This window comes from Oryza sativa, chromosome 6, assembly GCF_034140825.1.
Source record: "Oryza sativa Japonica Group chromosome 6, ASM3414082v1".
NCBI lineage: Eukaryota > Viridiplantae > Streptophyta > Magnoliopsida > Poales > Poaceae > Oryza > Oryza sativa.
In genome coordinates, this window is record NC_089040.1 from 1,632,756 (window position 1) to 1,649,270 (window position 16,515).

General features: G+C 42.6%; 3 protein-coding genes and 1 long non-coding RNA gene across 5 annotated transcripts; 2 read left to right on the forward strand and 2 right to left on the reverse strand.

Moving 5' to 3' along the window:
* The first annotated feature begins 316 nt into the window (after positions 1–316).
* On the forward strand, positions 317–1,448 carry LOC107276920 (formiminotransferase cyclodeaminase-like protein). Its single transcript, XM_015787404.2, has 2 exons — positions 317–784; positions 871–1,448. Exons 1-2 carry the CDS (start codon positions 373–375, stop codon positions 1,386–1,388), a joined length of 930 nt encoding a protein of 309 aa, XP_015642890.1. The 5' UTR covers positions 317–372; the 3' UTR covers positions 1,389–1,448.
* An 814-nt stretch (positions 1,449–2,262) lies between these two features.
* On the reverse strand, positions 2,263–3,567 carry LOC107281393 (uncharacterized). 2 transcript variants are annotated; one of them, XR_010741972.1, is made up of 5 exons: positions 3,432–3,567; positions 3,157–3,315; positions 2,799–2,891; positions 2,626–2,681; positions 2,263–2,539 (listed from the first exon to the last, which is right to left on the reverse strand). It is a non-coding gene; the product is annotated as an uncharacterized lncRNA (long non-coding RNA). The 2 variants fall into 2 exon arrangements; XR_001546725.2 differs by lacking the exon at positions 3,432–3,567 and having other exon boundaries at positions 2,626–2,726; positions 3,157–3,302.
* Positions 3,177–9,877, forward strand: LOC4339982 (probable methyltransferase PMT15). Its single transcript, XM_015787399.3, has 6 exons — positions 3,177–4,080; positions 5,730–5,940; positions 7,776–8,076; positions 8,368–8,763; positions 9,144–9,221; positions 9,317–9,877. Exons 1-6 carry the CDS (start codon positions 3,418–3,420, stop codon positions 9,522–9,524), a joined length of 1,857 nt encoding a protein of 618 aa, XP_015642885.1. The 5' UTR covers positions 3,177–3,417; the 3' UTR covers positions 9,525–9,877.
* A 179-nt stretch (positions 9,878–10,056) lies between these two features.
* On the reverse strand, positions 10,057–14,786 carry LOC4339983 (LIMR family protein Os06g0128200-like). The gene is made up of 14 exons (NM_001402714.1): positions 14,069–14,786; positions 13,872–13,957; positions 13,181–13,299; positions 12,928–13,038; positions 12,613–12,711; positions 12,366–12,488; positions 12,103–12,165; positions 11,965–12,029; positions 11,769–11,878; positions 11,573–11,687; positions 11,429–11,494; positions 10,931–11,041; positions 10,733–10,799; positions 10,057–10,642 (listed from the first exon to the last, which is right to left on the reverse strand). The coding sequence occupies exons 1-14, from the start codon at positions 14,416–14,418 to the stop codon at positions 10,595–10,597; spliced, it is 1,533 nt and encodes a 510-aa protein (NP_001389643.1). The 5' UTR covers positions 14,419–14,786; the 3' UTR covers positions 10,057–10,594.
* Between the last annotated feature and the right edge of the window lie 1,729 nt (positions 14,787–16,515).

Sequence of the window (16,515 nt, forward strand, 5' to 3'; positions counted from 1 at the left end):
ATTGGAATGAATGGATGAATTTTCAGTGTTTGTTTTGTGAGAATCGAACTAATTTCGATGATGATCCTGTGAAATCTTAAACTATTTTCTCACTAATTACTTCAGGCTGTGTTTAGTTCACATCAAAATTAGAAGTTTGGTTGAAATTGGAACGATGTGACGGAAAAGTTAGAAATTTGTGTGTGTAGAAAAGTTTTGATGTGATAAAAAAATTGGAAGTTTGAAGAAAAACCTTTGGAACTAAACACGGCCTCAATCTTCGTAAAATTTCTCCGAAATTCGTCAAGTCCAAAGGCTGCATGCCTTGCTGAATTCTGTCCACACAACAAACGCTGGTCTCGTGTCATCTCCACATCGCCGGAGAAGAAGACGATGATGACGTCGACGACGATGGCGAGGCCCACGACGTTGCTGGCGTGCTGCAAGCTCTACATCTCCGAGAGCCGCAACGACGCCGCCCTGCGCGCCATCGAGCAGGCGGCGCGCGGCGGCGGCGGCGGCGCCGTCGTCGTCAACCGCTTCACCGACGACGCCTACAACCGGGTGGGCTACACGCTCGTCGCGCCGCTCACCCCCTCACCGGCGCCGCCGCCGCTCCGGCACGCCGTGCTCGGCATGGTCAGGGCGGCGCTGGAGGCCATCGACTTCGGCGCCCACGCCGGCACGCACCCGCGCCTCGGCGCCGTCGACCACATCTGCTTCCACCCCCTCGCCCATGCCTCCCTCCGCCACGTCGCCGACCTCGCCGGAGCCGTGGCCGCCGACATCGGAGACGAGCTCCAAGGTTGGTGCTGCTCTCCACTCCTCTTCTCCTCAATTTTCACTTCAAGAAACAATCTAATGGCGAGCTCGCCGCTGCCGAGGCCGCAGTGCCGACGTTTCTGTACGGCGCGGCGCACCGGGAGGGGAGGACGCTGGCCTCCATCAGGAGGCAGCTCGGCTACTTCAAGCCCAACTCCTCCGGCGACCAATGGCGGGGAGCGCCGGAGACGGACGCCCTGCCCGTCGCCCCTGACGCCGGGCCGGAGAGGCCGCCGAGATCCAAGGGCGTGGTGGTCGTCGGCGCCACCAGCTGGGTCGACAACTACAACGTGCCCGTCCACACCGGCGACGTGGAGGCGGCGAGGCGGATCGCCCGCGCCGTCAGCGAGCGCGGCGGCGGGCTCCCGTCCGTGCAGGCGATGGGGCTCGCGCACGGCGGCGGCGTCGTGGAGGTCGCCTGCAACCTGCTCGACCCGGCGAGGGTCGGGGCCGAGCAGGTGCAGGGCATGGTGGAGCGGCTCGCCGCCGGCGAGGGCCTCTCCGTCGGCAAGGGATATTTCACTGATTTTTCCCAGGATAAAATCGTCGACTTATACTTCAGATCAGCAGCCAACACTGAGGGTTAACTGCAGCGCGAGTGAAAAGTAAATCTTTACAGAAATAAATTTGATATGATTTCACAGAAACAAGCTCTCAACCAGTGGATCACTGATGAGTTCTAAGTTCCAACTCAAGAAATGCAATCACATTATCATGCGTAAAATTTACCAAAAAAAACAGAACAAACGAATTGATTCAACTTAAACTTCGGTCTCTGCTATATATATATATAGAGATTACATCTCAACTGCTGGCCAGTTGATTGAACTAATCATTTGCATATCTTGGGCTACTTAACTCCTGACTGATTAAGCTAAACCTTTAGTTTGTACCGTGATGGCCACTTGATTGAAGCGGCTAGCTATCTCTCTAGCTAGGCTCAGTGAAGATTTTGCGAGGGAAGCTGAGATTTTAGAAGAAACTGAGAGTATGTCTAAATTTTCAGTGAAATTCCACGTTTCTCTCCATTAGAGTTAAGTGAGTTTTTTAAAGAAAATTGTTACTATTTCCACTAGCAAGGTATATGAGACAATATATCGTTTTCCAAGTGTTGTCACTAGTTACCAATTGTTTCTTACACTTGCCATCTCATAAACCCACTAACCTCGCGTTATTAGGTACCCATATATAAAGAAAAATAAGCGATTTAAGCATATAAACTCCATTGCTTAGCTCTTAACATTATAGCACTCCCTCTCTCTCTCTCTCTCTCTCTCTCTCTCTCTCTCTCTCTCTCTCTTATAATAGTTGTATAATAATATGAAAGGGAAGAAGTGTTATTCGAGTTCTCACTTTTTCTTTTTTCTTTTTACTTCAATTCAGCAGACTGATTTTTTTATGACACATGATGTATGGTATCTCGTTGGCGTATCTCAGTGAAAACTATCATGATGGAGAGGATTAGAAAAGTCAGAATATCATTGGTAGTATAAAAAAACACATGGAGGCAACTGGAAAAGGCACAAACAAATCTAACCAGACTTAGTTTGGACTAATCAGCTCAGGTCACAGGGAGCTAAATGCTTAGGCTTGAACAACAACTACAGTAATCCTCCTGTCCACTTGTGAAACACAGGTAGAGGAGATGTAGATCCAGAAAAGGCATTCTTCTTTAACTAAGGCTGAGTTTAGATCCAAAGTTTGAATCCAAATTTCAGTCCTTTTCCATCACATCAACCTGTCATACATACACAACTTTTCAGTCACATCATCTCCAATTTCAATCAAAATCCAAACTTTGCGCTGAACTAAACACAGCCTAACCTCAAATTAAACAATCACAATGGACTGATCCCCAGAAACATTTCGATATCCAGAGTCTTCTTGTGCATTCATAGAAGAAAATATTCAGACTTTTTGCAGATCTGAACCAGCCTTTGTCAGATTGGGAAAATAGCTGTTTTTGTTGTTGCAAGGATAGATTCTTACATACATACCATGGTTGGTGGTGTCATGTAGAAGTAGTTAGTTTCAGAACTTGTTGGCCGGTTGTTGCCTACCCTGTTTGTCACTGACCTGGTTAGATATCTCTGAAAAGAATGAAAAAAAAAAGTATTAGCTTTGACAAACGCACACACCCATCCAATAAAAAACACCATTCGTGCAAGTACAATCCTGTGGTCTGTCATTCTGTAAATCAACAAGAACATGAGCAGCAATTTTTCAACGAGAACACAAAAGATTTGCGTGAATAAGAGCAACAAAACCAGGCCAATAAACCATTCTTGACACTTGACAGGATACAGTGACACTGTGTTGTTGCACATGGTAATGGCAATCAGCTATTGAGCTCACCAAGCACTAGCATCCATGACACTATGACAGTATGACATCTTGCAGTTTGCAACAGGTGTCCACCTTCCATCTCAAGCAAGCACCTTTCAACCACCTCCCCTCTCTTCCTCCCTTCTCCACACGATCTGAATTGCACAACAGTGAACGAATCTGAACTATCTGACCGAGGAGATAGCAAATTTCAGTTCTTGATCGGTGATTGATTCAGTGATTATTCCCAAATTTCCAGTAGCTGGCAAAGGGGAGGAGAAGTCAGCGGCCATGCTGCTGCGTACCATGAAGCTCCCGCTCCCCGCCATGGCCGCCGTCGTGGCGCTCTGCGCCGCCTCCTACCTCCTCGCCGTGTGGACGCACCCTGCCCCGCCGCTCCCCGCCTCCTCCCTCGCCGCCGTCCCGTGCAACACGCGGCAGCCACCGGCGCCCGCGGCCTCGAAGAACGACACCGCCCTCGACTTCTCGATCCACCACGGCGCGTCCGAGGAGGACGCGGCCGAGGCGGGGGCGCCGCCATCGCGCCGCGTCCCGGCGTGCGACGCGGGGTACTCGGAGCACACCCCGTGCGAGGGGCAGCGGTGGTCGCTGCGCCAGCCGCGGCGGCGGTTCGCGTACAGGGAGAGGCACTGCCCCCCGCCGGCCGAGCGGCGGCGGTGCCTCGTCCCGGCGCCGCGGGGCTACCGCGCGCCGCTCCGGTGGCCGCGGAGCCGCGACGCGGCGTGGTACGCGAACGCGCCGCACGAGGAGCTGGTGACGGAGAAGGGCGTGCAGAACTGGATCAGGCGGGACGGCGACGTGCTCCGCTTCCCCGGCGGCGGGACCATGTTCCCGCACGGCGCCGACCGGTACATCGACGACATCGCCGCGGCGGCCGGCATCACGCTGGGCGGCGGCGGCGCGGTCAGGACGGCGCTGGACACCGGCTGCGGGGTTAGTTACTTTTACCGCGTTTACTTCTCAGATTAACCTGGTGATGATAGTCACTGACTGGTGGGCCCAGTCCCGAGTGGAGTTTTTCCTTGTTGGTTGACTGGTGGTCAACGTAATCTCGACCGCACATCTCTGATCTGACGGCTAGTGGTAGAGTTTGACTGGTTGAGGTTGATATTTTACAATCGAGTCCCTATTTTATTTTCCAAAATTTGTTTGCAATTCAATCCCTATGAAATTCGGGCTGCTATCAATATTTCTCCACCACAGTTGTGTTGTTTTCATGTTTTTTTTTACTGTTTCTTGATCATCAGCGCGTAGATCAGTGTACACTTTTTGGAGCTTGTGTTGTGTACCAGCGAGTTAAACACCCATGATTGTGTTTCCTAGTGCTGGTTTGTTTGTAGTGAAAAATTTCCTGATGTAGCGAGTTAAACACCCTTGTTTTTTTCTATCGTATTTTTGCCAAAATGTAGGGGAAAAAACCCTTTTTTTTAGCCCTGCGAAAAAAGTATGGTTTTTTTTCTACTGGGTAAATGCCTGTGGATCTCCATGTAGTCATCTGTGATTAACACCTTCACCAGTTATCCTTGCCTTATCTGTTTGTTAATTGTTGGATTAAAAATGCCACTAGGATAGTTGAATGTTCACAACTAGTACTAGACATAGAGTACATGGATGCTTCGAGGACAGACAGCAAAATTAGATATATTTGGATCAGCTTCTGGATGTGGATCAAAGCTGGTTTTATGTTAACTAAGTACCCTCTCCATGTGTAGAGTCGGTGTGAGAAATTGAAAAAAGAAACAATGGATTAATTGATGTTAGGTCTGAGTCGGTGATTGATATCTAGTTTGGTAGGAGAGTTCGATAGAAGTGTGCACATGGAATTGTGTACTGATGAGAGCTTATTTGGATAAGAAAATACTAATCATAGTCCAACTAACCAGACGGCAGATAGCTTTATCTGAACTCAACTGTGCATCTTTGGATCTGGTTGCTCGTACTCCCTCCGTTCTTAAAAAAAATAATCAAAAATCAAGTTTTTAAATTAGAAATTGGTTTTCTTTCAGGACGAAGAGCTTACCTTACTAATTGATCATTCTTGCTACCTTTGTGTTCACTGTAAAGATGGTACAAGATGTCTGATGCGACATATATATCCAGCTATCAACACTATTGAACAAAATGTCCAAGACATGATTTTCTTCCCCCTTGTTGTTGGCTTGTGTTTCTTGGCTAACTTCAACCGGAGTACGACGAGTTTAACACTAGTATCGTTTACCCTTCGGCCTGTAATTTAATCATCATAAATAAAACGATGGTTGTATAAAACGCGTCAAATAAGATTTCTCGTAAACAAAGTTTTTTCATCAGACAAATCATCCTTACTCGGGAAACACTCATGCATGAGTCAAGCTGTTGGCTATGACAATTGATGAGAAATGCCCAGGGGTTTTCCGGCTAGCTCCACAGGGTGGTGGGCTAGACGACTTGGGTTCAGAGCTTCACCTCTTCTAATTATTTGATATTAGGTCATTTCCTAATATCCGTGTCTTCTTTGCTATGACAATTGACAAATCAATCTGATGCTAATGTGCACTGTCTACTACTCTGAACTCTGAAGTGTGAACGAACCACATGTGCAGGTCGCGAGCTGGGGAGCGTACCTGCTGTCGCGCGACGTGCTGACGATGTCGTTCGCGCCCAAGGACACGCACGAGGCGCAGGTGCTCTTCGCCCTGGAGCGCGGCGTCCCGGCCATGCTCGGCATCATGGCCACCAAGCGCCTTCCTTACCCGGCTCGCGCCTTCGACATGGCGCACTGCTCCCGCTGCCTCATCCCCTGGAGCAAGTACAGTACGTGCTTTGTAACTCCACCACCTCAAATTTCACCCCTGCAAAATCAAACTTGTGCTTAATTTGATTTGGAAGCCACCAAGTTGACAGGCTTTTTCGAAGTTAAGGACGAGATTCGGTCAAACTTTTGAAATTCCAACCATCCATGGATAATACCTCAAATGCTTATTTTAAAAACGAAAGAAGAAAAAGTACTAAAGTAGTATCATTGTATCATACTTATTATAATAAAAAACTAGCATGGTGGCCCGCGCAGATTGCGCGGCTAGTATCATTATATTTTCTCTCATATAATAGCATATATGTTTTCTCATTATATTATTCAAATATATTAAAATGACAACATAATTTTAAATTTTGCAATAACTTTACAAAACTACTAATGTGTAATATTCATATTATATTTTATATATGTTTAGTTATTAATTATTTTTAATATCAAATTTTAGTTATTTGTAAATTATATATATTCCTATATGGACTCTAGACTTGTCTTTTAATATTTATTTTTTCTAATTCCGAATTTTCTGTAAATTATATTTCTATATAGGCTCTATGCTCTTCTTCCAATATTATTTATTTTTATTTTTGAATGTTCATATTATATTTTATATACGTGTTAGTTATTAATTATTTTTAATATCAAATTTTAGTTATTTGTAAATTATATATATATATATATACATATATATATATATATATATATATATATATAAAATTTAAAAATAACTATATATATATATATATATATATATATATATATATATATATATATATATATATATATATATATATATATATATATATATATATTCCTATATGGACTCTAGACTCGTCTTTTAATATTTCTTTTTTTAATTCTGAATTTTCCATAAATTGTATTTCTATATAGACTCTACGCTCTTCTTCCAATATTATTTATTTTTATTTCTGAATTTTTATTATTTCTAATTGTATTTCTATGTGGACTCTAAACTCATCTTTCAATATTCTTTAATTTTTAGTTTTGAATTTCAGTTACTTCTAAATTGTATTTCTATATTGACCTTAAACTCTTCTTCCCATGTTTTTCTTAATTTCGAATTTTAGTTATTTGCAAATTATATTTTTATACGAACTCTAAACTTTACTTTTAATTTTCTTATGTTTATTCCAAATTTTATTTAGTTTAAAATCCCTATATGGACTCTATACTCTACTTCTAATATTCCTTTTTTTAATTCCGAATTTCTTTTTTTTCTTAATTGTATTTCTATATGGACTCTATACTCTACTTCTAATATTCCTTATTTTTAATTCCAAATTTATATTATTTCCTAATTGTATTCTTATATGGACTCTATACTATACTTTTAATATTCCGAATTTCTGTTATTTCCTAATTGTATTTCTATATGGACTCTATACTCTACTTTTAATATTCCTTATTTTTAATTCCGAATTTCAGTTATTTCCTAATTGTATTTCTATATGGACTCTAGTCTCCTCTTCTAATATTCCTTATTTTTAATTCCGAATTTCAACTATTTCCTAATTGTATTTCTATATGGACTCTAGTCTCCTCTTCTAATATTCCTTATTTTTTAATTCCGAATTTTAGGTATTTCTAAATTGTATTTCTATATGGACTCTGTTTTTTCTTTTTCTCCGATTAATGTGAGAATTTCTAGGCCATGAGAGCGAACGTAGAAATTCTATTCCTTTAATAATATAATAGATTTTTGGTCGGGAATTTCGAAGTTTGATTAAATCTTGTTCTAAACATCGAATATTTATGATCGGAGGGGTAGCTTTGATTGATCATGGCAATATCAACAATGGTTGTTGCATTTCAGACGGGCTCTACATGATTGAGGTGGACCGGGTTCTCCGGCCCGGCGGGTACTGGGTCCTGTCAGGGCCGCCGGTGAACTGGGAGAGACATTTCAAGGGGTGGAAGAGGACGCCGGAGGACTTGAGCTCCGAGCAATCGGCCATTGAGGCCATTGCCAAGAGCCTTTGCTGGACCAAGGTGCAGCAGATGGGTGACATTGCTGTTTGGCAGAAACAAATCAACCATGTCAGCTGCAAGGCTAGCAGAAATGAGCTTGGTGGTCTTGGTTTCTGCAATTCCAACCAAGATCCTGATGCTGGCTGGTATGCATGTTTATCACCTGAAAATGATCCAAACATGATTCCATTCGAATGAAAATTTAAGATTTGATTTGATTAACAATATGTAGTTTTACACATTATACCTTAAATCTGTAGTTTCGTGGTAAACTCGGCATTAAATCTGTAGTTTTTTTATACTCCGTCGTAAATATGTAGTTTTACAATAGTTTGGTCAAAATATCAGTAGTTTTACGAAAAATACTCAAAAACATTTATAAACTCTTAAAAAAATGTTGGCTTCGTTTCTGAAAGTTCTTGAAAAATGATTTCAAGGTATGTGAACATGGAAGAGTGCATCACTCCCCTACCGGAGGTGTCCGGGCCCGGAGACGTCGCCGGAGGGGAGGTCAAGAGATGGCCGGAGAGGCTTACATCGCCGCCGCCGAGGATCGCCGGCGGCAGCCTTGGAAGCAGCGTCACGGTGGACACCTTTATCAAGGATTCTGAGATGTGGAGGAGACGAGTCGATCGCTACAAGGGCGTCAGCGGCGGGCTGGCCGAGAAAGGCCGGTACCGGAATCTGCTGGACATGAACGCCGGCCTCGGCGGCTTCGCGGCGGCGCTCGTCGACGATCCTGTCTGGGTGATGAACGTCGTGCCGACGGCCGCCGTTGCCAACACGCTCGGCGTGATCTACGAGCGAGGGCTCATCGGAACGTACCAAGATTGGTAAGCTGAAAATTCTTCTGACCAAAATATGTTCAGTGTCGTTGCTAATGCAAAATCTTCAGAAAACAATTGCAGACCAGCATATGTGCACTGCTTTCTTCTTCAGTGTATTCATTGCTGCAAAATCTTCAAAAAAAAAAATAAAATTGCAGACTATCATATATGCACAGGCGTGTAAGCGGATTGACCCGTGAACTCACTTATAAGCTAATTAAGTGGATCGATCAACTGGTTACCCACTTATTTGGCGAATAAGTGAGTTGGTGGGTCAGCCCACTTACACTCCAGCACTGCTTTCTTCGTCAGTGTATTTGTTGCTGCAAAATGTTCCAAAATTTACAGGTTTATTGGTCTTTAATTAGTATGTGAAAATTTTGCAGGTGTGAGGCGATGTCAACTTATCCTAGGACGTATGATCTGATCCATGCGTACTCCCTGTTCACAATGTACAAAGACAGGTACTGGATTTTGCTTCTGTTTCTTGTGCTCAACTTTGCAGTTGCTCCAGCCATGAAGCTAGCTGAATCTATTGCTGTTCTCTGCATGTCATCAGATGTGAAATGGAGGACATTTTGCTGGAGATGGACCGTGTGCTGAGGCCAGAAGGCACGGTAATATTCAGAGACGATGTTGATGTCCTGGTGAAGATCAAGAACATCGCAGACGGGATGAGATGGGAGAGCAGGATCGTTGATCATGAGGATGGGCCGATGCAGAGGGAGAAGATCCTTGTGTCTGTCAAGTCTTACTGGACAGCCTAAGGGTTCGCAAAAATGGCATTCATCATGCTGATGATCATTTTGAGCTATAGATTGGAACATTGGAGGCAGATTTATAGAAACAGATAGTTTCAGTTGTCCCCCCTCTTCTAGTACAGATAGTTTCAGTTTTCTCCTGTCTTCTTTCCATATATAGGTTCTTTATTTTCTTAAAATTCTCTCATATTGTTTTAGTTTTATCCTTTCCATTTCATGCCATATGGAGTAGCTTTTTTTTATTTACATTTTCGTTTTCTCCTTTCTCTTTCCTTCCATATATGTCTTTTCTTATTATTTTATCTGTCAATTTATCTGACGTAAACGGATATTAAAGAAATAGGCACCATTTTTGTTAAGGTGTGAACAGTCACTGGATTTCGGATTAACATGATACGGAGTATACATTTATTACGTTCAGCTTCTTTACGGTTTAGAATGCGGTTAACCAGAATTGACTTTCATCTGGTAAAATTAAACATGCCGCTAAACAAGGGACCATAACAAATAGAGTGAAATTTGGAACAGGACAGCCAAGTTTGTCCCCAAAAGCTCGATTGGTTGAGCAGTCTGAAGATGAGAAGCAAATGCAGATTGACAGAGGACAGATGATCAAGACATCCTTAATACAATCTAGAAGTTCGTATGGTAATCACAGTATGGTACATATGAAAGAAATCAACTGACCTAACTCGATACAAACCCAACAAAAGAACAAGGGGGTCCCAAAGTGGCACCCGATCACATCAAACATCTCTGCCTCGAAGGACCCAGTATTGTCAAGAATAACATCAGCCAAGTGTAAAATAATAATACACAAGGAAAAGAAGAGCCGCGATGAGAAATGTGTACATTACAAAGGCAGCTGGGTTCTGCTTTTAACAACCATGTCCGTGCCCTACTGAAATCTCAGTTTTCTCCTTATACTTCATGGTTGCTAATTTACATGGATAAACTCTCCAGCTCTTTGAGAAAGCGGTTTCAAAGATCATATACATTGCTAACCAATCTATCACTCGTGAACAAATATGTTTGTAGTTCAATTCGTCAGGCTTCCTTACAGAACAAACCACAAATCAATTTGAGAGCTGGAATCTTCCTGTCGGTTTCCTCTTTCGCCATCCCTGAACAAACAGTTCAGGACAAATAAGCAAGCCAACATTTTTCCAGATTTTCATACGAATTGACTGAATACTTTGGAAGAATGCACTTACAAATATTGCATAGTAAAAGAGTGTGAGTATCGCAAGAGCCACAAAGCCATACTGGAAAACATTGTACCTGCATATTCAGATGTTAAAATCAGAACATTTTCAAAAGTTTGATGCTCCAATATCCACCACATGGATATATCCAGCTTATTCGAGCAAACAACTGTAAACTGACTATGGATTTGCATGCTAGATACATACTTGTAGAGATACTTAATTCCACGGAGAGATTGCAGTGTGTGGCCAAAGATCTCCTGAGCTGCAGTTGCTTGCGCATAATAAGCAAAAGCTGTGGCACAGAACTGAATCACACTGCAAAAGATTTTAGATGGCCTCTTAGTGGAGAAAATTAACAGATAATCAGCAGGTATGCATATGTTATGGAGGAAGCAAGGTTGATGAAACCAACAAAGTCGCATGTCAACATGTTGAAGCGATTTTTCAGCTGCACTAGGCACAAGCTAAGCTACGTCAACTCAATGTTTGCTTTACAAAAGTTCTTCATTTACACTACTGCTAACCGTTAAAGGACACACTGATTTTATATATAGAAACAATTTCAGATATATGCAACAAATTCACAATTAATAGACGCTACCTTGTCAGCATGGAAAAAGTTCCAATATGGAAGATGGCATCATAATTTACAAAAATAATAGCAATAAACAATTACATCTAAAAGAAGCCTCAGTAGCACACCTGATGGAGCAAAGTAGGATGAGTCCAACATTAAACAGGAACGAGTTCATCAAAGTTCCTCCCCATCTGAAAAAAAATGCGTTATCAATGATTCCAAAAAAGATACTACATAGAAAAGGAAATGCCATGGGATATGTCAAATACTTCATTGGGTGAATGGTGATGAAAACTAATTTCAAACCCAGCATCATTTCCCCAGCAATCACTGCTATGAGGAGATAGAAACAGAAGAATGCAAAGGCAGCAGTCCCAAGCAGACCTAATACAGAAAACAGAATATTGGTCAAGCTACTGTCATCAATAGGACGAGTTCAGAACAATGTAATGAACAGAAATATACCCCAAACACCATCCAATTTTACGAAGATTTCATTCAGGAAGGAGGACAAAGGAGGGTCAATCAACAAGTATATGACGATATGTGCAACCCAAGCAATCGATATAATTAACCTGAGATCATAAGTAGCTATTAGAAGACAATTGCAGATAGGTTGGACTAGAATAGAAGCAAAGTCCGTACAACTATTTACACATACCCGACAGCACCAAATAAAAGTTTTCCAATGTAACCAAGAACTGTCAAAGCCCAGGTAGCCTCAGCCTGCACCATGATGGATGTTAAGCCAGCAATAAACCAAAAGAAACAATGTAAATAGGATTTCATGTTCAGTTACCTGTTCTCCTTGAGGGTACATCTCTTCAAGAGCCTTCATGTCATCTTCTAAAAGTACTAATTCCTGATGATTAAAAGGGCAGGCAAAACATAATAAGAGCATTAATAGAGCATTACAGAAATTATTGGCATGTGGTACACAAATGGACACGAGTGTTCTGATTAGAAAGGAAATGGAACACAAATGCTTCTTACTCCACACTAATCTCAAAAAGGTAAGTTTGTTCACTGAGTGAGGCTAAAAGTTTGAATGGCAATGCTCACCTTCCCAAGGGCCTTGACATTTTTGCGCCATTTTCTGCCCTTCTTCCCACTTTTCTCTTCTTGGTGAAGGGCTTCAGCTGCTTTCTTCAATTCCCGAGCCTTCTTACCTAGTTCAGTTGCTTCCTGCAGAAAATATGTTCAGTCTCAATCCACATTGAAAATTTCAAAGTGATAATTATATGTAGTAGAAAAATATGGTTCTAATGAATGCTCATAATTGAAAAGAAGTATGTGAGAATATAGGCACCTTTATATATTGTGAGCGTGTAATGACAGCTTTTGGGCGCCGGACAAATGAGAATATAAGTCCCAATGGAAGGCAAGCAATTCCAACACCACCAAATATCTACCAAACAGGAATAGGAAAGTTGTAAAAAGAAACCAGCATGATTGCAGCAGAATTGGATGTTGGAAAGGATCCATATTTCAAATTGTTTCTAGTACAGCTTACACTCAATAAAAGACATAAAGCTATCGGTCACATGCAGACCAGTAGAGTGAATAGATGTAGCTATACAGAAACGGTGATAAAGCAAAACATGAAGATTGAAGTAAAACTCACTGTGAAGAGAACAGATCCAACGATGGTAGCAAGAGCAACCACATATTCAGGGAAGGTAGCGCGCATTGTCCAAGTTGTTTGAGAGTTAGCAGGTGCAGTGTAAGCTGCGCACTGAATAAAACAAACCGTAAAGCAGTTTAGTCGTAGATAAAATGCCAAAAGAAAGGTGTCGATCAAATGTTGCTATTGGATGGGGAGCACATAACATCATTACTATAGGCATAAGAAAGCATAATTTGATTGATTGACTAACCTGCTTGGGCGATGTACTGATGCAAGGTTGACCAGTTGAGAAACTAGTGAATGAATTTGGAAATGTCTCAACTGCTGAAGAAAGATGCCTGACAGTGAAGTCCACTTTGCCAACAAGTCCTGCAGCAGAACAATGAAAGTGAGGTCATGTAAAGTGAAAGCATCCCAAACCCTTAGAAGCCACGGTGTTCACAAGACCACTTTTTTTTTCCTTGAAAAAAAACCCTTTTTTTTGCAGAGGGCATTCAAGGGACCTAGCAGGAGTTCATTTTAATACATCGGGTGGAAGAAAGAAACAAGGATTATATAAGAAACAGCGCAAAAACAAAACTACCAATTGTGAAGCTACAGACTACTGGTCGATAAGAAAACAATTTGCGGGTATAATGTGGACCGGGGAGATATACTACACAACAAGTGCAAAGCTCAAACAGGACAATTCAGATCTGGCAGCTGCCTTCCTGGTTTGTACAGCATTGATTGCTCGAAAATAAGTACTAATTGAAAAGCTCAAAGCTTGAGCTAGTCACTCCAAGTGAAGCCAGAAGAATTAACACTAGTAACCAACCAACTCAAGATTCAGGTAGAACAGGTCACATAGCAAATTCGAACAGATTCAAAAATCCCACTCCAATATTACTACTAGTCTAGAAATTTTAGCATGATAGGCAAAGGAGAGCAGTGATCCGCACCGTATAGGATGCCGAGGATGAGGCCGCAAACCACCGCGGAGACGGCGACCCACAGGAGAGCGGAGGTGAGCCTCTTCCCCACTGACCTGCAGGAAGCAACAACACACGGATCCAATCAACAACATTCAGTGAGAGTTTAGCAGCAGATGCGCAATGGGATAGAGGAAAGAGTGGAAATGTATATGTATACTACTTACTTGTCCTGGTCGCCCTCGTAGTAGAACATGGCGAAGGGGATGACGAGGAAGACGAGGACGGCGTCGGCGATGTAGACGGCGAGCCAGAGGGTCTTCATGGGGAGGGTGAGGGAGCAGGCGCCGCTGTAGATGGCGCGGCGGCAGGCCTGGCGGTTGGCGACGTCGGCGGGGAGCATGAGGATGGAGAGGAGGGCGACGGTGATGCCGAGGACGACGACGAGCTTGGGGAAGTAGGCCTGGTTGGCGTCGTCGGGGTGCTGGTAGTTGATGAGCAGGTAGACGCTGACGAGCAGGACGAGGACGCTCACCACCGCCGCCACGATCACCAGCGCCACGTTGAAGTCCCCCATCGCGGCACGGTACCAGATCTCCGCTACTGCGCCCGCCCGCCGGCTAGGGTTTGGGCGGCGGCGGCGCTGCGGCCACCGGCGGCGTGCGGGATCTGGGGGATTTGGGGGGGAGGAGGAGTTGGGGTTGGGGGTTGGGGGTGAGGTGGGTTGACGACGACGACGAGGTGGAGGGGGAAAGCTAGGGGGAGTGGAGGGAGGTTGGGGTTGGGGGGGTGGGGCGGTGGGCAGCGTGGGCTAGGCTGGCAGTGGAGGCATTGCCAACGACGAAGGAGACGAGACGGCCGGTTTGGTTGGGTTGGCTTGGGAAATTTGGGGGGTTTTGGCCCTCCAGGCTCCAGTCCTGGGAGGACGTGATCTCTGCTTTGCTTGCTGTTGCAGACTTGCAGTGTTGCTGGTAGGCAATTTATTATTATTATTATTGTTATTGTTGTTTTTTTTTAACTTTCTTTTAAGTTTTAATTTCAAAAGGAGCTCTATGAAAATTTTGAACTAAATATTTTGTCGCATCATTTTAATAGGTGTGATCAGATGACATTTTCACGCTCATAAAATATCGTGGAGTATAAGATAAATAATTGTTGCCATGCCACGAACAATGGCACTTAGTTTGAGTTCGTTTGTTTTACGCGCATACTTTTTCAATTTGCTAAACATTGTATTTTTTTTGCAAAACTAAATGTACTAAATTTGTTTTAAAATATCTTATTAATCTATTTTTGAAAAAGCTAATACTTAATTAATCATGCATTAATGATTCATTCTATTTTGCATGCGCGAGGGATTAGTTTCTAAAATCAACAATCAAATACAGTTTAAGGGGTTGTTTGATTCGTGACTACATGTTGCCATACTTTGCTACACATCAAGTTAGCTTTAATTAAGTTAGCTATGTATTCGGTTCATTGTTACACATAACCACGATTTTTTTTCTCTCTCATCTTGATCTCATATGTTATTTGTCTTGTAAAGTGCGGTAAGATCATAGCTTTCTAGTCAAAGCGTTGCGTTAGATTCATAGTCTAACCTTAGCTATGGTTGGTGAAGAAATGCTACTAGCAACCTAAAAACACAAGGTAGTAGATAAACTAAACATCATACTGCTATCTGATATGATATTGTCCTAACATGTTAACTCAAATGGTGTGGTCAAAAAATTTATTCTATGAAAAATAATATTATGGATGATTTGTTTTAAAAATTTTAAGACAATAAAGGTTCACAATAAAAAAAATTATGAAAAGAAACCGGCAGCGGAGGGTCGACACAGGCATACAGTGCAGCACGGGCAGGTTGGGTTTCTCAGCCTCATCCGGTGGTATTGCTTGTCTGGAACTACCGAAGCTGAAGCTGACCCGGGGAAAGGTCCATTTGGTTGGTAGATCTGGTGATGGCACTCATCAATCACTTTCGTTTCAAGTTTTGATGATTTATAATTAACGTAGGTCGGAGTATATGTTTTCCCCGCTTTTCTTGGTTCCTTTTTACCTTCGATAGATGGCAACAATTTGTACTATTGAAAACCACAATATCGGCTGGTAAAACATAAATACCATATACGAAAATCATGCCGTGTTAAGATGTCTAAATTAATACTATTGTGTTGTGTAAATTAAGTAGCACAGTACTAGCTAATCACAATACATCTGGCTGTCACATGCTACGAGTACGAAGGTCATAGGAGGCACCTAGCAGATGACATAGAATAATGTTCCCATTGGGGAATGTCCAATGTTCCTTGTCTGCTCTTAAGCATAGGCTAGGCATATATTATTAAAAAAAATGCAAGACACCAATATATCCAAGGAAATAAAAAAAAAGCAAAACAATGAGTATATGAGCATCCTGGATTAATTAAACTACTCTATTCGCTTAATCTCAAACAATATACATTCAGACAGGACAAGTCAGTATCTATGGGCTTCTTCGAAGGGCAATTTTGCCGCAGCGCTACGGCTGCAGCAGCTCAATTTGCTGCAGCTTTGCCGTGATATTTAACAGCATCGATGGCTGCCGAACGCTACAAAAGTTATTATCATGTCGGAGCACCATGCCTTGTGTTGTAAAAGTTCGAATTTTGGCGGATACTTTACCTCATGC